Raw genomic sequence first — 27,041 nt, 5'->3', positions numbered from 1 at the left:
TTATTATATATTTGCTTGCATGAAACCAAAGACTTAGATTTTTATCACACTAGTAATTTTGTTACTTAAGTAATTTTAATGTTTGATTCACCAAATGTCATACACAGCTTGTGTAGAAAGGTCCATTGTTGGTTTTGCCAAGCTAACTATGCCATGCTATACATGCTGACTATGCCACAACACAAGTCATTGAGAAAAAACAACTTACACTCACTGTTTCAGTGATTTTTTCAAACTTTTTATATCCACTTTTTACAGTTACTGACATTTATATAATTATTGTATTTTTGCAGTTACTGTATAACACCGTTTTACATTTGCTATTAAATGAAACAATTTCAATGTTTCTAAGTTGCTTGGTTATATTTTATATAATCTTAAAATGTGTCCAATTATCCATGACCATCCTGTATAGCCCATGTCCAAAACGTTAGTACTTACTATTATTATCGTATATGTAAAGCATATTTAATCAACTTAATAAATATTGGAAATGCATGGTTTACAACTCATTACCAAAATACTCATATTCAAACATATTGTCATAACTGTTGAACAAATGTATATATCGTATAAAGTGCTTTTTTTGTCGGTACGCCATAAAATCCTTATTTCTTCACCAATTTTCATACATGAGGTGTCATTTTAAAGCTTTTTTTACACACTACAGCAGTAAAATATACAAATCACTCATTGCAAAAACTGTTAAACAAATAATTCAATAACTCTAATTTAACCATTCAATTTAGATACACATAGTTTTAAGTTTCATACTGTCTTTGGCAGACGAAGTACTAAAATACATATTCTCAGCTGGTAAATATTAAACTATATACATGCTATTTTTTTTTTAGAAAATAACCGCTCTCAAGGTGATACATAATATTGAAGTGTTTTGTAAAAATAACGTTCGTTTACGAATAACCTAATAAGAGCTAAACCGTAGGGCGGCAAAAATTAACCAAGGGTTAATTGAACCCAGTTAATTTGGTTTACGTTGAACCCATGAAAATAGTGGATGGAGTTTGGCAGGTTTGACACAATTAAATGACAATTGTTATGAGGAAAAGGTTTTATGGAAGTTAATGTAAAGATATTTTTAGAAAATAGTAGGTAATGGAAATTTGCCAAATATAAATGTTTGAAATAGATATTGTACAGGGTGAATAACAATACTGTGCCACCATTGATATATCAGAAACTATGTTATTTAGAGAAAAGATGTAATGTAGAACATCGACTAGTTCTTAAAAAAATACGAATTACATTTCTTCAAAGATTACCGCCATTTTTTAATATGGCGGCTATTTTTAACACGTCTTATAAAAACGACTTGTGTTTATGTTGATTTTAGAATAAAAATGCAATTCAAAAACATTTTTATTCCACACATTTTTCTCCCCAAATGTACTCGCTAAGGAGCTACTGCGTGTTACATTTAACAGAGGCTTGCTGTGTACATTGCATCCTGTAACTCTGAAACGATAAGTTTGGAGAGGAATTTCTGAGATTAAATTGGTCTTAAAATTCAATCTACATTATGTTAAGAACAGCTAATTACGTTTATATTTATTTAATAAACCAACGCAAGTTCAAAATCTCCATGCTAACGTAAAAAGGAAACAATTTGAAATAGCAGAGTTCTTAGATATGCCTGACGTATTTACTTATCTGAAACTAACTAAAGCTTTGTGTCTGTAGCTTTAAGCTATTTAAGATAAATCCTGTATTCACTCTAAGTAATCCTAACATTTACCTTATGATGTTGAAGGAATTGTTTTAAATTCATAAATCTTAATGCATATTTTATAATGTACCTACTAGAAATTGACGTTTTCCAATGACTTGTGATTGTAAGTTTTAAAGGAAATAATTCAATCTTATGTCTTATCTTATGTCTTATGTCTTAGAAATTTGTATTTCAATGAGTGATTATTAAAGTATTATTTTGGCATTACGGAACAATCCTTCGATGTTCAACACAAAGATTACAAAACAATAACATCCAATCTTTGGCAAAATAAAACTGTGTTAAGTTAAATCAATGTTTAAGTAAATAATCGTCAATGTTAAATTGGAATTGCTTTACATTTTAATGATATTTTTCGAATTTATTTGTAGAACTTTTTGATAACTAATTAATTGGTAGACAATGTTTGTTGTAATGTAAGCCACCTTATTTATTTATATTTATGTATTCTTATAGATAAGCGGAAGATAATTTTACTAGATTTTTATGTTTATTCTCGTTTGCTAATTTAACAGTTAGTTTGCTACAAACATTTACTTACTTGGTTGAAATGAAATATTTACTATTTGAATTTGGGTTGGCGTAAATATTACAATGGAAAAAAACGAGAAAGCCTGTATAAATTGATATACTAGAAAGAAAACTGAACTAACACTGTGCTGCATTTCTTAGTAATCATTGAAAGAGCCGATTTGCAAACAATGGAAAGTCATAGAACACTACCAAGCAGAAGAAATAGAAATAATGTGTTTTTTTTATATTTATAATCGTTATTATGGACAACCCAATGCGGCTATGAGTAACCCTATTTGTAGTAAACACTAAAAAACAGGATCAGCTTTTGAAAAATGATAACATATTTACAAGAAATGTTCATTATATCGATCTGTTATGTACATCTTGAGTAATCCATAATCTTTGAGTAGAATCTTTTAAAGCCATCAAAAATTATAACTGTTATTCGTTTGAAAATAACGCCTGTAATACTTAGCAATTAATTGCTCGATTTCGAGCAACGGGGACACTAGTAATAACATAATACCTTACTGTGAAGTCAAAATACTCAAAGTAAGCAAATAGCTAAAGGCATAACGACAATAGAAACACAATAATACAACTGCATTTCATTAACATTTATGTACATTCTCCCTGATGTACCCTTTAACGAATGAAAATAACAGTTCGAAACCAGTAAATTCAAATATAATCGCTTGTGTCAACATTTACAAAAGGATGACAAGCATGCTTTTAGTTTCCTAGGCCAATGATGCTATTTATTGGAAAGATACACGAAAAATTATTTTATATAAAGGCAACATGTTTCTGTCCACAATTTATTTCTGAGTTATATTATACGTGATATGAATTTTCTGTAATTTGCGTAGGTCTAATTACTAGTAGAAATTAAGTAGGTAATTTCCTAACATACGAGTTTATTTAACTTAGTTTTTTTTTATTTAGATTCGTTATGCTTAAATAAGTATCTTAAATCTATCACTCAGCATTGTTATCATCAATCAGCTGTTTGATTGGCTGACTAATTGGCTTACTGACGGACTGATGGTCTGGTGGTGATTGAGGTGGCCTATAGTGCATTTACTCTCACCTAGTGTCCACCAACCACATTGTGATATGAAAGCACTGGTGGCAATTAATAAATATCGTTTAGTAATGCAGAATTCATATCTAACTGAAGTTACGAAGATACGTTCTTTAATGTGTGGTAAATATCGGGATGACTAAAATTCATCGACTATTTAAGGATACTTTTTAGATGCCTTTAGAGAAAATGTCTGATAGCAGTCTGACTGCCAATTTCCTATTAAACTGAATTGGAATTTAAATAAACGGTTATTACTTTTCACGTTTTTTTTTACCATTTATATTATTTTTACTTTAATCCGCTATGATGTTTTACAAAAAAAGTTACATGAACGAATGAAAAACCGATAAAACAATGTTTTTCTTATTGTTAACAAATCTACAGTCAATAACAGATGTTGCATAAGGTTAAAAACCTTATAACCAAACTTTGGTAAGACCAATTATTATAAATTATCAATTATTTGAGATGGGGACGCCAAAAAGGCACATCCAAACATTAAAGTTGTTAAAGATTTGCATGGCAATTTCACATAGCATATTAGCGTTGAAGCTTTCTACTGTTGCAATAGAAGTCAATATATATACGAGCTATTGTTGTGTTGATTTAGAGGCTCTTTTTGGCTATTGGTGAGATCATAATATTTAAGCTACGGTAGAAAATATGTCATAAAATGTGTATAGCTTCAAGGAGAAGAGATTACTTATTTCCAAAACTTTATATTTAAATTAAATAAGTATATAAGAGTTTATATTGCCGTTGGAACAATGTTAAACATAAGGGCATTTCAACCTTTTGGTTTTAGCTCAAATATGTTAATAGAGTGTGATTATCGTTTTTAATTAAGATGATTGCAATTTATTGAATATTCAAACAGACATATTAACATATTAACAGATATTAAAACAGCTGACTTATAAAAATGGATTTATAATTAATTATGGTTGTAAAATAAAGTTATTGACAATTTGCTCCTACAGATATTGGCAAAGTTTTCGAGCATCAAGTATACACGTGCATACCCGTTACTCGTACAGTATTTACCTTCATTATACTATTACATAATGTTTACTAGTTGCCTCATATCATTAGTATTAAGATGCTATAATTATACAATTATTAAATCCAGTGATATTATTCGGTAATATAATAACCTGGAATTGAATATTCTTTAAAAGTGTCTTTGAACATTGTTCTATTTAATCATAGACAAAAATAATTTTTTGTCTATGATTTAATTGACCTTCATCGCATTTCGCAAATCTTTACCCACTCACTAAATATTTATGGATTCAAAAATGGTTTTGTTTTATTTACATACATGTAGTTTTTCTCACAGTACTTAATTACAGTTATGGCAAGCGTAGTTTAAAAACAAAAACAATTTCCAAAGTATGATAAAACCAAGTCAATATCTAGTCTAGAAGTTTTATAATGCTAAAAGTTTCATGTTTAGTATGCAAGGAGTTTGTGATTGAAACCCATGAATGTTTGAAAAGCTCTAACAGCGTTATAACAAGGTGATTTAACTGTATACATGTTTTTTTCAAATAACAATTTATATTCCTTAACATTTATGTACAACTGTTGTTAGTAATTAATAGTAATTATATTAAACCATATTTTAATAACAGACAAAGTAATTTAAGGACAGAAATTCGAACATAGGATTTAATTATAAACATGGACACGAAATATAGTGTAATGTGACATATAGTGCCACATATGAAGGATACGTATACAGGGTGTCCCGGAACTCTCTTCCAATATTTTAAGGAATTATTCATGAGCAAGAAACATATATAAATTTCATGTTTAAATTGTCCGTAAATTTAAATTTCATATATGAATTATGAAAGATTTCAAATTCACAAAACAAAATTGCAGCCAATTAAAATTTTGTAAAACCAACGGTTATTGGTATATTTCAGAAGCAAAAATTTAATAGCTGCCATTTTGTTTTATGAATTTGAAAAATTGTCATATTTTTTTAGCTTTGTCTAGTTTTCATAAATGTTTGTGCAAAGTTTCAATTTCGTATCTTTAACCACTTTTTAGGAAAATATTAATAAGTGAAAAAAACAAAATGGTGGATGTGTGAGTAACTAAGGACTTCCAGGCAATTTAAATATGATATTTAGATATGTGTCTTACTCAGAAAGAAGGTCCTAAAATATTGGTAGAGAGTTCCGGGACATGTTGTATATAATTAACTACACTCATAGGTAGATTAATTGAAACGAACAATATTTGTAAACAAAAAATGAATAATTATTTTTCCAAACAACTAGTTTTTGAACAATTTACGAGTTTAAGTGGGCAAGGTAAAGTATTAACTTAAAAGATGTTTAACTTACTATAATAAGTAATAGGTACATATTTTTTACACTATAAGTTATAATTATATATATAAATCAAATTTTACTTTTTTTAATCACAAAATCATGAATATATATCTCATAGAAAAATTCCAATATTAACTTACATATCTTCCTAGAATTGAATTTTGTTAAATTTTGAGTTTTGTATGAAGAAAAAATCGTCTTTTATTATATCTTTGGGAGTCCAATATTTACCATTCATGTTGTAACGAACTTTCCATACAGGAAATAAGCTATTATGGTGGGTCTCAGGGGACCACTTGACGAAAATGTTCCAATTCCTAGCCAAATACAAACGTGTGAAGACGAAGACCAAACTTTCCCCGCCATCAAGACAACATAAAAGTCTGCACTGAATTGCAAAGTGTCTATCTCCTCCATACAGATGTCTTGAATAACAGTTTGAATACATCTGCATTCATTTATCTGGCGAGACGATACCGATCCTGCATCTACTTGGACGATTTGAACTTGAACTTCTGTTGGATAGAACAGTCGATCAAATAAATTACACGACGGATTATTGTTCAGATATCTATGTAATTTCTTACACAAAATTTTAAATCGAATTCATTTCCAATAAACATTTAAGTGTCCTTGCCATACCATCCTAATTTGTCCTTGATAGACGTGAAGTTTCAAACCCCCGTCAAAATTTTGGTATTGGAATTACCACGCTAGAAACTTAAAATGGTAATTAGTGGTATTTGAACTCAGACCTACTTTAGACTGATGCTACGTGCTTTGACTATTGTGAATAATGTAAAAAAATCATTAAATACTCATAAAACTACATAATTAGGGACACTGATGAACGTATTTAATGTACTTCAATCTATATTGCAAAATGGCCTGTAAAGATAATACATTTAACAAGGTAGTTAAACATAGAAGGGATATCTTGTGTCGACATGCTGGAGTATGTGTAGCTGTTACTGTCGGTAGTAAACTATACAATACCCAGTATGCTGTGTCTGTAGCTACAAAGTTATCATACTACCGACAGGTAGTAAACTATACAATACCTAGTATCCTGTTTCTGTGGCCGAAGCTATACAAGTCATCATGAACAGCCAAGATAGTGTATTATGTGTATACAGCTGTACCCTGTAGGACAATAGCAGTAACACATATTGACGACACGGTACAGTATGTGTAGCTGTTACTGTCGGTAGTAAACTATACAGTACCTAGTGTATTCTGTCTGTAGCTATAAAAGTCATCATATACACCTATCATAGTGTATATATGTATACAGCTATACTCTATATGACAATATTGCAGTAAAAAATATTGACGATACGGTACAGTATATGTAGTTGTTGTTACTGTCGGTAGTAAACTACTGTGTCTGTGTCTGTAGCTATAAATGTCATCATGTACAGCCAGCCTATTGTATATGTGTATACAGCTATACCCTAATAGAAGTAACACACATTGACAACACGGTACAGTATGTGTAGTAAACTAGTACCAGGTGCTCTGTCTAAGTATATACTACTACAGCATATATAACACTGCAGCAAGAATTACTTGCTGGACAATAATTTAGTTATTCGTTTGTTAATTTTTTTTCCAAAAAAATTAAATGAGTGGATGATAAAATAACATTCCGGACAGATTTATTCTGACATCCAGATGACTGCATAGAGCCTCTAGACTACTAGAGCTTCAAATACCTCATTGTGGTATTTTATGTTTATTTTAATATTTAAAATTAATTACTTTGTTTTGCAGTGTAATGTTTGTGAGTGTTATTTTTTTTTTTATTTGAACATTTATGCCAGTCATAAACATAAAGAAAGATTGTCTTAATTTTGATAACAAAATATTTGCAGACTATTCAGGTAATTTGATTATTGTACAACAAAACATTCGAAGTATGAGAAGCAACTTTGATATATTTGCTTTGAGTTTGGAAAGCCTAGACACATTCCCTGATATAATTATCTTATCTGAGATATGGATATTGGACAATGAACAAAATCAATACAGTCTACCAAATTATAATCTTTTTACAAAATGTAATAATAGTTATCGGTCGGGAGGAGTTGCGGTATTTGTGTCAGACCGTCTAGCATGTCACGTGATTCCTGACCTTGACTTTGAAACAGCTGACTGCTTACATTTATCAATAACCGTTTCCCACAAATTTACACTCGATGTGTTAGCAATTTATCGATTACAAGATTTTGTAGTAGATAGATTTGTAAATGAACTTGAATCTTGTTTGTCATTAATTAAAAATAATAATTTAGTTATAAGTGGTGACCTAAATATAAATATACTTGAGAGAAATCGACTTAACGATGATTATTTGATTACGATAGCTAGTTATGGTTTACTTTCATTAATATCTGATCCAACTAGGGTAACTGAAAATTCTGAATCGTGTATTGATCACATATTTTTTAGAAGTGAAAGAAAACTAAATATTGAATGTGCAAGTTTTGTTATTGATACGGGAATAACTGATCACAGGATGACAGCTACTTGTATGAAGGTCAATTTACCTACACGTAAAGCAAAATTACACAGAAAGAAGAAATTGATTTCAATAAATTGGCATTAAAGCTACAAAGTGTCTCATGGGATTCAGTTTATTTAGCCGAAAACGTTTCACTAGCATTTAGTTTATTTATGAGTATTTTTAAGCAGTGTATAAATGAGTCATATGTTACTAAGAGAATAAGTAGAAATAAGAATGATAAGTTTAAACCCTGGATCAATACTAGACTCTTAAAAATTATAAATAGGAAAAATAAGATGCATATTCAATGTAAAAAACAGCCACATGATGTAGAGCTTAAGAATAATTATAATGTTTTTAAAAATTATGTAATAAACCAAGTAAGATTAACAAAGAATGAGTACTACAGCAAAATATTAGTGGAAAATAATCAAAATCCTAAGAAACAATGGAACACAATCAAAACCCTTATTGGAGAAAATAAGAAAGATGCAGAACTTATTGTATTGAAAGGTGACGATAAAGAGTTAATTACAAGCCCTGAAGCAGTTGCAAATAAATTAAACGGATTCTTCTGTTCTATAGCAACGGAGTTGAGAGAAAGTATTATATTAGAACAACAGATAGTTCCCCAGCTAGTAAACGAATATAAACCTATGTTTCAGACAACTACATGTAACAATTCAATATTTTTCTATCCAACCTGCGAAAACGAGGTTATTGGCATAATCAAATCGCTTAAAAACAGGAAAGCACCAGGATATGATAATATTACTCCTTTGATTATTAAGAAAATTTCTACTTATATTGTTGAGGTTCTTGTTTTTTTAATAAATTTTAGTTTATATTCAGTCGAATTTCCCAATGATTTAAAAACAGCTATTGTAAAACCGTTATTCAAAAAGGGTGTTAAAACAGATCCAAGCAATTACAGACCAATTGCTCTTTTATCTATATTCTCTAAAATGTTTGAGAAAATAGTTAAGACTAGACTAATACATTTTTTAGAAAAGTACAAATATTTTAGTGATGGGCAGTTTGGGTTTAGGAAAAAACTAAGCACTAATTCGGCGTTATTACATTTTATGAGTCAAGTGTATAGAGGTTTAAATGAAGGTAAATATTGTGCTGGCATTTTTGTCGACGTCATGAAAGCTTTTGATACTGTAGATCATGGTATTTTGTTGGATAGACTTCATGAAGCTGGGATAAGAGGTGTGCCTCATAAATGGTTTGCTTCTTATCTCACTGGACGTACTCAACGTACACGGGCGAACGGCGTGATTAGTGACCAAGGAACTGTATTACATGGCATTCCACAGGGATCTGTTCTATCTGGCCCTCTTTTTCTAATATACGTAAATAGCTTGTGTAATAGCCGTTTTAGAGGAAATTTAGTGGCTTTTGCGGATGACACTGCATTATTTTACAAATCAGATTCCATTGAAACTTTAAAATTAAATATTCAATACGATGTAAATGCTCTTCGATGGTGGTTTACCAACAACTTCATGGTAATGAGCCCAAAAACTAAATATGTAATTTTTAATCTATCAAGGAACATAAGTTTTATTACTCCGATAAAATACCACCAAACAAACTGCCAATCTACAAATTGTGATTGTCCTGTTGTTGAGCAAGTAGAGGAAATTAAATATCTGGGATTACACTTAGACTCAAAGATAAATTGGAAACGCCATATAGATTATGTTAAGAATAAACTAATACAATACGTCAGGATATTTTATATGTTAAAAAATATGTGTAATCAACGCCTACTCATAAATATTTATTATGCGATGATAAATTCTAAATTGGAGTATGGTCTAGCTATCTATGGAGGAGCTTACTTTTCGTCAGTTAAGCCATTAATTGTCTTGCAAAAAACCTTTATAAGGATAATTTGTAACAAATGTAGAACAGAACATGCAGCACCACTATTTAAAAAGTTAGAAATTTTGCCTTTGAGAAATCTATATATGTATAAAGTTTTACGAATATTTTATAAAAGAAGTGGAGATGAGGTTGAATCTATGTCTGAAAGGAGGATAACATTAAGAAATAGGTATAATGCAATAGTTCCAAAACCAAATTTAACAGCTTTCAAGAAATTTTATTTATACCTTGCCCCTAAAATGTTTAATGCTCTACCATCCAATCTCAAAACCATCTCAGAAGCAGATTTTTCTAGGCAGCTGTGGCCTTATTTATTATGTTTGGAAAATGCTGAAATGTACTTTTATGGAATTTAGTATATATACAGTAGTATAGAAGTGACTAATATAGATAATAAGTAATATAAATACTTACTCTGTTGTATTATTTTTGTTTGTAAGTGTATTGACTTTTTTTACTCTGTACTGAAGAAAGAAGATCACTGTGTAGAACTCACTCTCACTGTATATATTATAACCAAGTGACCGGACAAAACCGCCTCTTCGATTTTTAGAACATAAGATAGTGTATAAATCCACCAACATAGGTTTTTAACCTAAGGTGGTTATTGTTTTTTTCTTTTTTCATGTGTAAAAGTATTTTGTGTTGTGTATGGAAAAAACAATAAAGATTTCTAAAAAAAAAAATTTTTATAGGAGAGTCTATGAGCAATGTTTTTCTGGTTAAGACGTCTCGTTCGAACAGTTTTTTAGCCAAGAATTTTTAAATATAAATAAACTATTATAATCAAATGCAGTAAGAAAAATATATTATATACAGACTTATGACTTATGGTAAAGGAAAAATGTATTAAGTCTCCGGTTACTTAGGAAGTTTTTTTTAGTTTTTACAAATTACCTGATAACACCAAAATAAATATTTAGATAAATGTTAAATTTATTGTCAACTTTAGCTTAATAAAATGATTTGATTTGATTCTATAAATAAATATAATAACAAAAGCTATGCACCACACTACAATTTAGTTTCTTACACAAAGTTATACTATAAAAACCTTCACCCTTTATCGTGGTACTAAATGGTTTTTTATCTATGGTACTAAATTTCAAAGGGTGTGTACATTTAAGCAATTTTACAATAACACAAGTCCCTAAACTAGACAAAGCAGTATTTCATTACTGATAAAACCACTCTATGGTACAATTCTGTGTCAATGCAGTAGTAGTCTCTGTCATGGAACACCTGAGGTTTTGAAAGTTATTACAGCTACGTTAATCCGTGAGGTAAACTGTAAGGTTTTTAGTGAAATTGTATTTGGGGAATATGATTTTTCCTTAAATCTCATATTATTCTAGGCCAATAGTGTGTTTTATAAGAAAATGTGTCATTCTCAAGAAACCTTTCCATGAAAATTATTTTCAGAGTGGAGTCGGTTGTAGTTCATCGCTGCAGCGGTTACCTTAAGTAAACAACGATGGAAGTCGTTGAAGTGGGCCGAACACTAAAAGTTATTTTAAAATAAGCTTCTGAAACTAGTCCGCCATTTGAGCTACACGTGTTTCTGGTATTTTTGCAGTGAAATGGTATCCAAACAATACTCCTTTACACTTGTTTTATAATCATTTAAAAGCAAATAATTGATTAACACAACTAACTTCTGAGTTCAACAGGTAGCTAATAAGTTGTAGGCTATCATTAATTATCAAAACAAAAATAAGGTTATTAAAGAATATTTTTATTTAATGTATGCATGTTATTTAAATTGATTTGTGGGTATTTCAAATAATTCGCTTTACAGATTTTTATCCTTGTATAATGGTACTCAATTTTTAAATGTTTTACCCATACTCATAATATAATGTTATACAAGAATATTCCTTTTTTTAGGGAAAAAGCATTTATGCACACAGGTGGCTAGCCTGTAGTGTGGGACTCCAACGGGTTTAAACCCCAGAGACTACCCACTACACTTCAGACACTAGCCCGGGAACACTACAAGAATATTAGCACACCCACAAAATAAATCATATAAAAACATATTTGGTTTTGATATAACATAGGAGCACAAAGATAAAATAAAACAAAAACCTCACTACGGAATGATGATTACCAGGATAATTGTGATAAAAAATGAATTAAACTGTTTGTATTTGTTTAAAAAACATATTGTTTTACAGACAAGCATTTATTTACATAACAAACTGCGGAAGGTGTAATCGAGTATTTCTTTTAACAATATTATGTATTATACAATACTTTTTAAGGACAAAAAATGTATTGCCACGCATTGTTTATCTGAATTGTAATATTTAATAATACATTTTTAATCATATTAAATGTTAGGTATTGAATTAAAAACAAAAGAATTGTTATTCGACAACACACACAATATATTTGCAGGATTCAAATCTATACTGTGTCCATTATGTTAAGATAATTACGTTCACAGAAAATCGTGTATTGCCAAAAATATTGCAGAGAATAAAATTTTAAATATATTTAAAACAAAGTAATGGAGTATAATACGATGGTAATGTGTAAATAACCTGAAAAAAGTCTGCACTAAAGAAAGTTTTTTATGGATACCGTGCCACCTTAATAAAGTAGGTCTATTTAAAATGGCATATAGGAGAGGCTAAGTACTTAGTCAAAACGTGTTCAAAACATTACGCCGGTAAACATGAGAACTGCCAGCTTCGTAAGCAGGTATGATCTTCACACAATGTAGACTACATAAATCATCGTAGGCTCATGTAAGCTTAAAAATACATCATAAAGTAACACAATAATTTTATTAGTAACACATATTGTCAATAAAAATAATGCAACAATAATAACTTATTATACCCACAACAAAATCATATTTTACGCTGACAAATTGCAATTTTATTGTTCCTTTGAACAGTCAAGCTCTACAACGGCTAAGTTGTACAAGTGCAACATAAACAAGACAAGACGCACAACATGTCGCCCAGCTGATAAATGTGTCTTGGCTATTTTGTGTGGAACGGTTTTATAGCGTTCTCTTCCGCCAACATCGGCGCTCCCTTGGACATTCCAAGTATAATGTTAATTTACGTTTTACGTGAAATAAAAAGAATCATACTTTAAAAAAAATGCATGAAGTTCAAACTTACATTTGTTAGTACTAAATATTTACACATTTCAGGCCTCTTTAAATTAGGCCTGTATTTTAAAATTTAATGGTTTTCAAGAAAAATTGGGTTTTGGTTGTACCATTGACGTCTGGTAAGACGGGTAAGACCTCCTATTTATATAGGGCAGCTTATAAACGCATTACCATATGGATGGAGCAGTAATACCCAATTTTGTTTTAAAGTAAATTGCATAGTTGTTGATTGCGTTACAGAGTGTTAATTGTGATAGATGATATAACTAAAACCTGATATAACTTATAATGAATACCTTTCAGGTTTGCTTAGTTACAAAAGCTGTGTAAGACAAAAATCAACAATTCTTCCATTTTACACTTTATTGAATCCACGCCTTCCAATTCAATCTACACCTTATTCTCCAATTTGCATCACTCTTTCGGTCGCGTGATTCAACTACGTTCTAAAACTGGCTGCAGATCGGAAATAAATGTCTGGTTCTTTCAAAACAGTTTACTAGAGCATCACAAAGAAGCCACACAACAAGAAAAGCGCATCTTAATTTTGTATGTTTTCTGTCTTTTTTATGGTAAGTCACCATTTGATTTTTATTTAGAAAAAAATCTAATGGTGTCTGTCGTTGTGTTTTTGGTTTGGAAGCTTTGATAAGCGTGGTTGATAGTACATTTTATTCTAGTTTTGTTTGTATGATGACACCGTATTTTAAAAGTAAAAATAATTACTTAAATGACGATTATAACGAAAATTATCATCGCTTTCTGCCGAATGTTACACAAGCAAATGCACGCTGTGTGATTTCATACATTTAGGCAATTTAAACTTTAACTGAGAGATTGAATATTGGTACTAATAGAAAAGTTGCATTTATTTGATCAAAAATTAAATTCGTAAACTTTAGATTAATTAAGAGAGTTTTTTCTATATAATGACAAAATACCTTTAAATTATTTAATATATTTTATGATAATGTCAGGAATTAAAACTCCACTAACAACAAAATGTCATGGTTTCTATGAATGAGGTTTTGTGTCGGGTTTTAGTATTTCTTAAATGAGTAAATTATTACCACGGACGATTTCCTTTCAATTAAATGACCAAAAATCCCTCACTTTTTCATATGAAAGGAACACAATAATGGTCAAACAGTTTGATTAAATAAATGTACGGTGCTTTAATAATGGGTTTGATAAAGTATGCAAACAATATTTACTAAATTAATGGTTTTCCTGCAATTTAGCATAACATATTTCAGAAAGCCCCTTTTCTTTTTAATGGTTCAAAAGTTTTTATTCATATTTTGCACAAAGATAGTGGCTAGAAAGTGATCATTTTTTCAGAATTGCAACGCTGTGGCTCAAACAGAATAGAATTTATTTGTAAAAAGCACATACAGACAGACGCTTAACGGTTCAAAATAGGGCAAATGTCGATTTTGTTGTATATTTTCCTTGTTTTCACCTCCCGAATAATCTGATAAAGTTTGTCCTAGTTGAAGCTGGTATATAGATATTTAAAAATGCACGCAACATTTATTTGAACAACTTTTACTGACATATTTCGTTAATGTTTCAGCTGGGATGAACCTGTCGGAGGTAGACATGGTGACGGTGGATTTCAACCGGACAAACCTCATCTCTCCCGAGGTAAGTGTCAAAGTGTCGAGTAAAGTAACTTAGCCTACTTGTATGATGACATAACACATTAATCTCACAACACAAAAATAGGACGTAGCATAGGATATCGTAATATTTACGTTGTACAACATAAGTATAAAACGTACAATTGGTACAACAATGTAACACAAATTTGGAATACTATTTTGAAAACATAACGCAAAATTTCACATTAGGAAACAAACAAACTTAATCTAATTAGGTAGTTTTTTTTACATTTATTTTAATTTAAAGTGGAATAACTAACCCACAATTATCCATCCATAATGGTATCATCTAGACATTTCTTTGGACACTGCAAGCAAACATCTAACTTTTAAAGTCATCTGAATAATCTGAGTCCTGTTTTGATTATTGCATGGTCACGTTTGAGTACCCTGCCGACGACTAAATGTTTTTCTTAAATATTTTACGGTATTTCAATATTTTATTTAAGCTTTAATTATTCTACTAGACGCTACGAAGTAAGCTACAAATAAAAAAAAAACTTAAAAAATATTCGACATAATGGACGTAAACGTTTTAAATCTCTCTGATTAACTATATGGATTAAAACTTAATACTACAATGGTTTTTAATCCATGATACTATCTTCTTGAAATAGATTCGTCTATACGCTGTAGGTTTGAATTTCCGTGAAGGTTCCGTATTAGGGCACAAGAGCAATAAACCACTGGTATCAAGGTCATAAAACAAAGGGCCGCCATGAATAGATAAATTTCGCGTATCAGGGTGGGTCCTGGTACTTGACCTTAGATAACTCAGTCGATGAGTTTACCTTGGGATAAATTAATCATCGTGATTGTGAAATATATTTCTACCAAAAGGCTATAAATTCCGGTAAGGTTATTTGTATCTGTTAAGGTGTTAAGAAAGGGCGTTTGTCGTGTTAGGGAATTAGAGGAAAAACTAACATTTATATTGTCTGTAAGAAATATAAAGAGATGGACCAGTAGAATTTAAAGTTTTCGTTGTAGAAAACTAAAGAAATAAATGAAAAATTCTTGTGAGAACTTATTATTTACTACAACTTTTGTGATTAGATGTTTTTACGTGTCCCTTATTTTGTTTTTGTTCCTAGTTATAAGTTTTGTTGAAAGTGAGTAGGTTATTCTTATCTCTTAGATTTGACTCACTTAATTTTCTGAACATAAGTATTTGATTTGGTTAGGATATACTGTATTTAAAACCACACATTATATCAATCATGATTATTGTAATCGAACACTAAAACACTACATAAACAGTGAATAAATGTGTGTTTAATTGGAACACCATTTATTTAGGTGATATTCGGTCGATGTGCCCGGTCTCAAACTAGCAAAGTTTTTTTTTCTTATCTGCTCAATACAATACTACTGAGCGACCGTTTTTTGTGATCGTTTGGACTATTCATAAATTATTTTACAATAAATTATATTGCCATGTGTTCTCTGTATGTTTAATAATATCTATTAAAATATACAAAACGGTAAAAACAGTTTAAAACTATTCGGGAAAGCATCAGTCCATTCGTTATGATGCCTAATCAAGCTATAATCCAAATTAAAGTGCTACTTCACAAAACACAACTTTACAACATAAACCCTTATAGCACAATATACAGCAATATACACAATGCACAATATGTACAAGAATCTATTGTAACAATCCATGTACATTGCAGACAGTGAGTGAAGAGATGGGTAACACCGGCTTCACTGTCCATGTATCTATCGGGTTTTTTTTAACTTTAATTCTTTGCACTATCCTTTTTACTTTTTGAGACAGTATCTCCGCACTTAAAGGATAACAATTTTACCGTGTCATAAAAAATGCAATACATCATTGATGCAAAAGATTTATAATCTTGACGATAATGATAAAAGGAAGTAAAAGGTGTGTTGCTTGATATTGATGATTTAATGGGTTAGCAATCAGTTATTCCTGATTCTCTATTCTAATTTCTTGTGAGTTTCAGTAAAAAGCTGAATATAAAATTTACAATTATGAAACTATTAAATCAATTAAATGTAATTTGGTTTATTTTTACTACAAATGTTTAAAAAAAGTCACAACGCGAAAAAGTTTTCCATGAAAACTTAAAATGATAAAATTGAAAATACTTCGGTACTAATTACATTAAAATGTTAACAAATAAATATTAAGAGCTTACTAAAATTTTAATGAGGTTCACTTTAGAAGTTTCCAAATACGTCTTTATACTAAAATATTAATTAATTTGTTTATTTATGATTTATTTTGTAATAATCGAGTTTTTTTGTTTAACACAAGTGAATTTTAGATCTTTAATTATAAGTATGGCAGTAGAATGAAATCAATAAATGATACATGAAGAATCACAACGTGATGTTTAGGTAAAATATCTAAGTACAAACAAATAATATGATTAAAGTTCGATTTTTCGAGTAGCAACATAAAACACATCCTACATTTCTGCACCTTATGTAGTATCCTTCCATGAAGATATACGTGGGTTGGGGGTGGATTGAGGACCTCCCCAGGGATTATAGTTCTCGTAAACTACAGAATATATCTTAACTTCCAAATCCTTGAAGAATTAAAGGTTTGAGGTCAACATTAGTTGGAATTACTGCATGCAGGCCAGTGATAAGTTTTATTACAAGAAATTATTCAAAAGGTTCAACAAAAAATACAATTCATGAATATAAAATTAATTGGCTGAAGAACCAAGTTGTTGTAGTGCTCACCTTCAAATCTGGAAGTCGCTAGGATCGTTTCTACACTTTTGAGCTATCTATCTTTAGGCTATTAATTAATTAAAGTTCAAATTAATTGAAGTTAAATCTTATTTACAGCCATTAAAACAGAATGTTAACGTTTGTTAAAAACAATACCTGAGTTTGAACGTTCCTTTAAAAAGGAAAAGTCTTAAAGTAATGTTACAGATTATTTATCAACTTAAATAAGAAGTATCAATTTATTAATAATGTTAATGACGATAAAATAAACATGTTTTGCAATTCAACTAAGCAGCTTATGCTGGTTGGAATAATAATGTGAACAGAAATCAGAAAACCCTGTTTTACGCATACCTTTCCCGAAAGTGACATGAAAGCAGGAAACATATCTTTAAATTATCTCACAACTTAAATTATGTAAAATATTGCTTGAACAACTAACGATTCTTCAAGAAGAACCGGTAATATTGGAATGAATAAAATTTGAAATATAAACTTCACTAATATTTTAAGAATTTTTAATTTCATGAGGCCTTTCGCCATAGCATAGTTGGCGAAAGGCCTCATAAAACTAAAAATTCTTAAAATATTGGTCAAGTTTTTTTATTTATTTTTTTTATTTATAACTAACAATTGCTTTTTGGTAAAGATGTTGTTGTGTGTATTTAAATGCGTATCCGGTTCAATATTGGAAAACAATATCAACAGTCGTGTTTTTTTAAAGGACAAAATACACTTTACATAGACAATATTTTGATGCTGCATGAGAAAAATTAATGTTTAACGGCGTTTCAGGATATTGAAACTCCTACCTTCTTCAGGTGAGGAGAAACGTAAACGTATTCATATTTTAGATTTCATAACAAAGTAAAGTTCTTTTAATAATCAGCCACGGAAATCGTCCGGAAAAATCCTACCAAGATTGTAATTTATTTTATGTCGTAAATATGAAATATAAATCATGAACGAATTACTTTAAAAAATACAACTGATCAAGAAAGACTTTTAAACGACTTCTGTATTAAGGTAGGGATTAATTAATAATAATTTCAAAAACCAGATCACAACGTGAACTGGAGTAGTTTACAGTTTACCTAAAACATTTAACAAGTCATGAATCGCTACTAAGATATAGGCTACCATAGCCTGTGTATAGTGTTCCTCAACTGGTCCGTATATTATAATTTATACACTTTGCAACGCTTGCCATGTTTTCTTTAATAGCTTTGTAGCACTTGCAAACTGTTATAGCCTGATATACCCAGCCATAGTGGAAACTATCGTTGCTTTGCAACTTTAATAACATCATGTAGTACCAGGGATATGATATTAACATTCAAAACAACCATATGTTTGTGGTTTAGTCCTAGAGAAACACAAGAAACTATTGCGTTATTTCCATCATAAGATTATTTTCAATCCAACCCAACCCACAAAAGTAGGAGGAAGACCTTTTTCAAAAAAATTAGACGCGAATTAATCTTTTTCGGACTGGAGTATGGTGACATAAATATTGGAAGTTTACGTGGGGACAGATGTTTAAATTGATCAGTCATGGTTGGTTATAAGATTTTAAAGTTACATATAGTTCTATATAAAACATCTGTTGTAACGCCAGATCCTCATTTTAAGGTTTATGTGGAGATTTCGGTGGTTTTATCAAAACGTGATGCGAAGCTTCAAAAGCTTGCTGCCTTTGATTCGTTTTTTACATCCATTCATTTAATCGTAAAGTTTATCCAAAAAAGGTTTATATTTTATTCCAAGACAAAAGCTGTTTTACTGCGTACTTAGCGGCAATCCTATTGTACACAGACAAAAAAATTCAAATAAATGTAGTTAAGAGTTTTAATACAAATACAGATTGGCACTTACGTATTATACCGACCACACCTAATAATTATAACCTAACCTAGCCTAACCTAAGGGGAAAAAGCATAGGATTTTATATTTATTTATATATTTATTTGACGACCTAGCAATCGGGTCGAATTTTACACAAGAGGTCAATCTTCTCCTTACCAACGTACCGGTTGCCTAATCCCATGTTGCTCCGTCGTGTCATGTACGCGAGTGAGCGGAGACCAATTAATTACAATACACGGCATTGTGAGTTGAAACTGTCATCCTAGAAATCGCCAGAACGCCAGAAACACTGCAAACGCATAAACAACAAACCAAACACATACTGTACCTACAAATATTTAACAGAATACAACAATTCTGAGATGGTTAGAAATAAATGATTTCAATACTTTAAGATTGAAAAATTCTTATAATAAATGCAGGTGAATTTAATAGAACTTCGTTCATTAAGTAAGCGGCCTACAAACTCGCCAGTGCCATTATAATGTTACTTTGCCGTTATCGCAGTCATTGACATAAACGGACACGTTTGATAAACACGTTAACGTTGCAGAGAGTAGCAAACTGTTGTTTAGCATAACTACAACTTACTTTATTGCCTATACAGGGTGCAGTTTGTATGGTAATGGAGGGAGATATTTTACAAAACATGCCAGTCTTAAAATTAAAACTAGTAACTATCCTAGAAAAGACCCATTTATTTATTATTGTATAAATAAATATATAACAATCGATTAACATGTACAGAGTATAGTTTTGAAAGTAAATCAATTGATTCTTTTCCCATTAATTTTGTTTGTGATTTAACCATCAAAAGTTAGAAGATTTAAATCGTAAATTTGTTAGTCTGATTTTGGTAATGACAATTTCTACTGATAAAAACTACGATATTAACGACTTATCAATATGTCTAAAAAAAATATGTTGTTTTAATGTTATATGTTAAGGTTCAAAAAGCATACACCCCCCGCAGTCATATAAGAGTTTTTGAAGCGTGGTCTGTAGAGTTAATTATACCCAAAGGCAACTTTAAAACGATGTTTGATGCTATTAAATAACAGTTTTAAGTTGTCTAGAAATAACCGCAATATTTCAACTTACGTAGAATCTCATTACTTGAAATAACATAACGTGAGTAAAAACAATTTATGAAACACGTTTTACGCCAGAGCGTTTCAGGTTTTAGGCCAATAATGAAAATAAAATGTATAACTAATTGTAAGCATGCAACTAAAAATACAGTAATGTAAATATTATAATTAAAAAATACTGGACTGCTACTAAATCTTTGTATACCTTAAGGTTTATTTGAAATCTTCAGATTAATACATAGTTCACCAGCATAATTACAGGTTGTGTACAATACAACATTATATAGAATTTTTAGGGGTTTCAATAAGACCTGCTAAAATATTAGTATTAGAATTGACTTTAAAGAATCTAAGAAGACTTCTTATCCTACTGAAAATGTGATGCCAGTTTTTATGTATGATTCGTGACCGGTTTCGCCCGAGTGATGATTTGAACTCCATGTTTTAGTATTTTTTAAGAAACATTTTTCAGGGTGAACTCTACTCATTGTCTACAACACAAATAAACAACCGTTCATAAACAGTACGTTTTATTTTAGCTGGTTGATTTTTTTTAAGTTGTGGAACTATCCCAAAACGAATAGTTAACCGACACACAATGTATACTGTATTCGCCGGCTGCAATAATACTTTTAACAATATCTTCAGCTGATCCTTAAGGAAACCAATCTTATAAGGCAGTGTGTGTAGTCATAGATTAAACAAACACATATAACTTCTTTATGGATCAGCTGAAGACATTCTAAGGCTAGTTCCTGTTTATGTTTATCTTGTTTGGCTTAGGAGTTTCTAACAAATATTTTTATTTCATTATTAGCTTTTTCTTGTTGTATAAAAAAAAGTATTTAGTCAGCAAGAGCAGTAGAGCACACTTAAACGTCGCCAACACAAATCACACATACATTTTTCGATCGGATTAGAAGACTACTTCTTCTAATGAATTGCAATGGTTTTTCAAGTAATGATATCTTGATGATATCTGGTATCAAGGTATTATTTTGAGAACACTTGAGATCTTCTCTAGAACCAGGTGTCTTGCCGGATGTCAAACTTTTCCAAGCGCAACGTTTATGAAGACCGAAAATAGGATTGGCGCAGTGGGTAAATAAACAGACTAACAGGTGGCCAGCTAGTAGCACTTGCTTTGATATACGGCTCTATTAACATTTCCTGATGGACACCGTCCAACACTGGAAATTGTAAATGGTTGGCCGTCCGAAAGATATAGTAGTAACGCAGTAGTGTACTATGTCAAAGTTGTGTTTAAAAGTGATGATTTATTTGACTTTAAGTATTTTATAGATTAGTATTATATTTCATTTGACTCTTTAGCGACATTTCGACTTATTGTTAAATTATGGTTTGCTTGTTTATATTTTACTGTGTGGTCAATGATATTAATACGGATATTTATTCCAAACGAGATATTCAACTTTAAATCCAACCTAAAAACAGTTTCAACCGAAAAACGGGTAAGTAGAAAATATATCAACCTCAAAAATCTATGTGCTTTAAACCACATTCAACTTTACATCGCCTGTACAATCAAACTATATAATCAAAATACGAGTATACTTAATTTATATTTTAATACTGTTAATTGAAATGGTGACCATACAAAGTAGGTATCTTAAGCCGAGTATGAATGGAGGTGAGTGTAAGATGATAGACGCGATCTTGTAGTCTTGTTTAAGGCCGACATGTTCTTTAGACAGAACTGTTAATTAATAGCCCATACAGCCAATGGAAACTAAGGGACCTACAGCTTATAGTGGAATCCGAACCACATTTTGGACATGTAATTTACGAATTGGTCTAATTATCAGGATACTGTGGATGATAGTCATAGTACTCACTTGTGCGGACGTTATTCCACACCACAGAGTATCGCATCCACAGTGCATGCCTATAAATATCCACAGTTCGTGACCTCCAAGTAGCTGGATTACAGGACGACGCCAAAGTCCAATTCTCATATTTTACTAATTTTTTTTACTTTTTGACATAACATTGCCCTATTTGTTTCTCAATATTTTTCAACAAAAGTACTAAATTTACTGTTATACATAGTTACTATAGTTTACTATAGTTACTAGGCCAGATGAGGCCCAATTTTAATAAAGAATCTTGTTACTAATAGAAACGAACTTTAGATTACTACTTGCAATACAACTTTTACTATTTGATATTCATGTAAACCTTAGAGTGTATTAAAGACTTGCAAATAGTTCTGAAGTAGACTTATACAAACAATCATAAATAACCAATGTTAGGCCTAGCTTGTGCACAGATATTATGAGCTTCTATCAATCCAAAGGTTCCCCGTTGGCCATTTGTATTGTGTAATGACTGTAGCTCCGATATCCAAACAATATCTCACAGATCCTGCCAAAATTGTCGAGCTTCTCTTTTAATAAAGATCAAGTTGTATTTTTATAGATGTTAAAAAAATATTAGGTTGAAAATAAATCTTTAATCTACTGTATAATTTTGATTTTAGGTCAACATATCTACTCATATCAACACACTCAGCAATAATCAGTGAACCTTAACACCAGTATTTGGTTAGTACAACTAACACAGATAGAATATCTTGCGTTGGAAAGAAACAGTACATATTATGACGTATAGAATTGAACTAATCTTTTGTAGGCAACCTGAATAAATCCAAGGCAACGTATGCACAGTGAAAATCACATACACAGGGATAAACAGGACTAGAAATTGGATAGAATTGGAACAAAGACGTTTTTGGCTCTAAAGGAGTTCCATACATTTTACATTTATGTACAAGATAAAAACACCTCTTAAATAGATGCTAAATAACCCTTAAATGAATCTATGCTTTGTGGCATTTAACATTTTGTAAATGGTGATGCAACACAATAGATTCTTATTATCTTTACTCATTTTACAGTTTTATGCTTAGTAGGTTGAAACAAAAGTAAAATTTTATCGTATAGAAAAGAGTATTTAAAAGCTTGCTTTAAAAGATATTATTTACTGATAAAACAGCAGATTGTGTTTTTACTCCTCTTGCAGTATCAACATCTTTATTTTAATGCTAGCAATATTAGACATGACCTTCTGAAAGTGATGTAATTTACCTTAGAATATTTAACGAAGATTGAAACTAAATATGATACAGTTTTCATTATTTACACACCTATCAAAATTTATGAGGTTTCACAGCCTCAAGCTACGTGTTATACCTTCTTGCATAATGAAAACATCTGTTGTGTAGTTGTTAATATAAACTAACTGTAGCACGTGTCAGATTTGAATGTACATTATTGTTTATTGTGTAAAGCAACAGATTTTATAATTTGATCTAGTTAATTAAGATTTACTTAAAAGCTTAGTAGATTTTGAAGGCTGTTTTGGACTTATGATTTTAGTTTCAAATTCGAACAAAAAAGGGTTATTTAAATTGGAATTTCAAAGTACGTTCAATAGTTTGGAGTAAATGATTAGAGATCGCTTTCAGACATGAGGCTGTTAAAACTTTGCGTAGTCGTTTAGAGGTAATAGAATTTTATTTTAGCACCAGTTTGCGTTCCTGCAACGTCAGACTACACGGTACAGTTTCCAGATGGAATAAAAATCTATTTAACAATTTATTTTAAAATGGATTTATAGTTTAACCCTCTCAGAAAGGTTTTAAAACCTCATAAAAAGTAATGAAGAAAATACACTTTTTTATTAGTAATTTACAATGTATTTTTGTTAAAGATATTTTTATCGTAAATAAGAAGACATTATGAACAATAAATTTGAAATAGGGTTTTCGCCTGTTTACATTTGTATGTAAAAAGATTAGATTTAACTCCAAACTCTTCGAAAAAAAACCTATGAAGTTATTTTTTTTACCAAATAAAATAGCTTTTACATGACACAATATACAATATCTAAAGATCTTAAGCATAGCTAGACGTAGGAAAATATGAATGTAGTTCAAGGAACAAGTTTATTATATTTTTGGACCACCTTAACTAAGTATTTTATTATATAGGTCCTACAATATTTTTATTACTTATTGATACTTTTTTGATAAATTAAAGACTGTTTTCAAATTAAATTCCAAAATAAATACAGATCATAATATAAAATGTTAAAAAAATATTATACAAACAAATAAATGAAAATAAAGAACCTTTCTATTTATTACTTCCATTAGCCATTACATTCAACCACAAGAAAATTCAAACGTGTGAATGAATGAGGTCCGTTGAATAAATGAATAAAAGAAGAAAAGCTCAAGTAAGTACATACATGGTATCGGCACACAGTGGGTTCCCGCACCCTAGGGAAGCTTCCCAGACTACATGGCTCCCTTGGTGTTGGAATCTACAGAAGAATACTTTGAAGACTACGCGACTTTGTCAAAATTCTCCTCTTCATTTTAAAACTGTTTGTAGCACGTAGCACGTTGTAAATATATAAAAGAACATAATTGGTTTTATCTCCTTATTTTATTCTAAATGTACGGTAAACTTAACTTTGTATTCTTTTTGTCTTTGAAGATCTATACCTTTAGTGAAACTATAAAAGAGCAAATCATTTGTAATAAAAAGAAGCAAGAGGGATAAAACAACAAAAAAGCTAGTTGAGAAAATAGCAAATGGTAGAGAAAAAAAGTGAAAAGATTTTGTATGGTCGAGAGTTTAATTTTTCCAAAACGGATAACTACATCCATAGAAAATAAACCGTACTTAGTGCTTCAACACTGTTAAACACAATTCCAGAAAAACAAGGTTATGAACCAAAACCACTACGTCAAAACTTAGTTTTTTATTTATATGATAACTACCTGAAACAAAAATTTTAAACTCCATCGTATTGGTATACATAAAGAATTACGTTTGACACAAAACAGTACATTTAAATATTTTTTCTTCTGTTAAATGTTTTATTTTATTTTATTTGTCTATGCAAACCTAGAAACTCTGAATGTAAGACATATGGTACTTTATTAGGTATGACAGTTAATTTAGGATATATTAGGGGGATCGTCAAAGTTTTACTGCATAATTCAGCTTTACCTGTCTCCATTTATGAGCTTTGGACCTATGAGTTCCTTCCACCTCAGGTGAGACATTGTTTGGTAAACGGGCCTACACAGTTATGTGAATTTTATGGCTATGATTTCGTAAAGGGAAATTTTGATTGTTTAATACAGCTAAATATACGTGCCAAGGTATAATGAATGGCTTTATGAACGGTTTATGAATGGCTTTAATAATTAAATCTGTATACTACGTCCCACTGAAGCGATTGTTTTTCTATGTTATTTTCATACGTTAAACCTACTGTATTTCTAAAGTTTATATACTTACTTACGAGACAAACTATTTATACCTAAAATGTTCACTAGTGACTAATAAACAATAATTTAACATACAGGCCAAAGGACGTTTAGGGTGAGCAAACACAATTTTACTCCAAGTGGTTACTGAACCGAACACGTGTTAAAATTACCTTTTCTGAGCATTCAACACTTTTTTATATAAATGTGCTTTAATTATAAACAACTTTATTTTAACCATTGAAGTAACATTAATGTATAAAGCGCTGAAATTAAAAAGTTTAAGTAACATTCAGGAATAGACAACAACACTAAGAGTAGGGGTATCCTATTAGAAATCCTATTGCTTATCCACCGTTCCTAGCAGACGTAAATTCTATAAACAATGATGAGTGAGAACCTAGGCTTCTTGCTTATTTGCGTTTTCCTTCATTCCACATTTAGAATCTTAATAGTTTCAAAACATGGATATAGGAGTACAATGGGTTGAAATATATGGTATACTCCCAAAACGGTATTTTTAGTTATGAAAATATTTGAAAACAAATATAAGTGTGTTTATAGGAAAAATCTTTTGAGATTAAATAAACACTGCACGTACGTACTCATGTATAAATAACTCAAGAAAAAAATACTCTGGAAAATGTGGTGACCTAAGTCATCTATCACCTATTACCAATTTCAATAGGTACATCGTCCATTTAATGATGGGCAAATTAATAACTCATATTAATAACTCTTAACAACTAATAACTCAAATTAATTTGCAAGAAAACCATCTGTTCTAATGAAGAGATAGGTTCCTTGCAAATTAATATGAGTTCTATTTGTACAGTAATTATACAAGTTTGTTGAAGATTATAAGTGGCTGTAAATGCATATGAACTAATTGAATTTATTGTTAGTCATGTGGTTGGAGCCACGGGCGTCTTTGTTGGAAGTGTTGAGGAGTTCAGTCCCGGCTAGTTCATAAAAAATCTGCTTTTAGCGAATTTCCCTATAGGGAAGTAGCTATTACCGTAGGTGGCACGGTAAGACCTAGACCCGGGACCGATTTACTTTTTCATTTTGATGTCCCCAGAGGCCAAAAACACTATTCGTTCAAATTGTTATATATGTATATATATATATATATATAGACTTATATAATATATATATATATATATATAT

General features: G+C 30.5%; 1 protein-coding gene across 1 annotated transcript in view; it reads left to right on the top strand.

Moving 5' to 3' along the window:
* Positions 1-27,041, top strand: part of LOC129004120 (diuretic hormone receptor-like) — a 96,643-nt gene that overhangs the window by 48,619 nt on the left and 20,983 nt on the right. Inside the window, exon 2 of the mRNA XM_054432555.1 lies at positions 14,807-14,877. Within this exon, the coding sequence (XP_054288530.1) occupies positions 14,812-14,877 (66 nt within the window). The 5' untranslated portion in view covers positions 14,807-14,811. The remainder of the gene's footprint in view (positions 1-14,806; positions 14,878-27,041) is intronic.

This window comes from Macrosteles quadrilineatus, unplaced genomic scaffold (genome assembly GCF_028750875.1).
Source record: "Macrosteles quadrilineatus isolate MER2022 unplaced genomic scaffold, UCM_ALF_1.0 Scaffold_9__3_contigs__length_116548681, whole genome shotgun sequence".
In the NCBI taxonomy this organism is placed as follows: domain Eukaryota; kingdom Metazoa; phylum Arthropoda; class Insecta; order Hemiptera; family Cicadellidae; genus Macrosteles; species Macrosteles quadrilineatus.
Note: the sequence above shows the minus strand (reverse complement) of the source record. Positions and strands in the feature narration are given on the sequence as shown.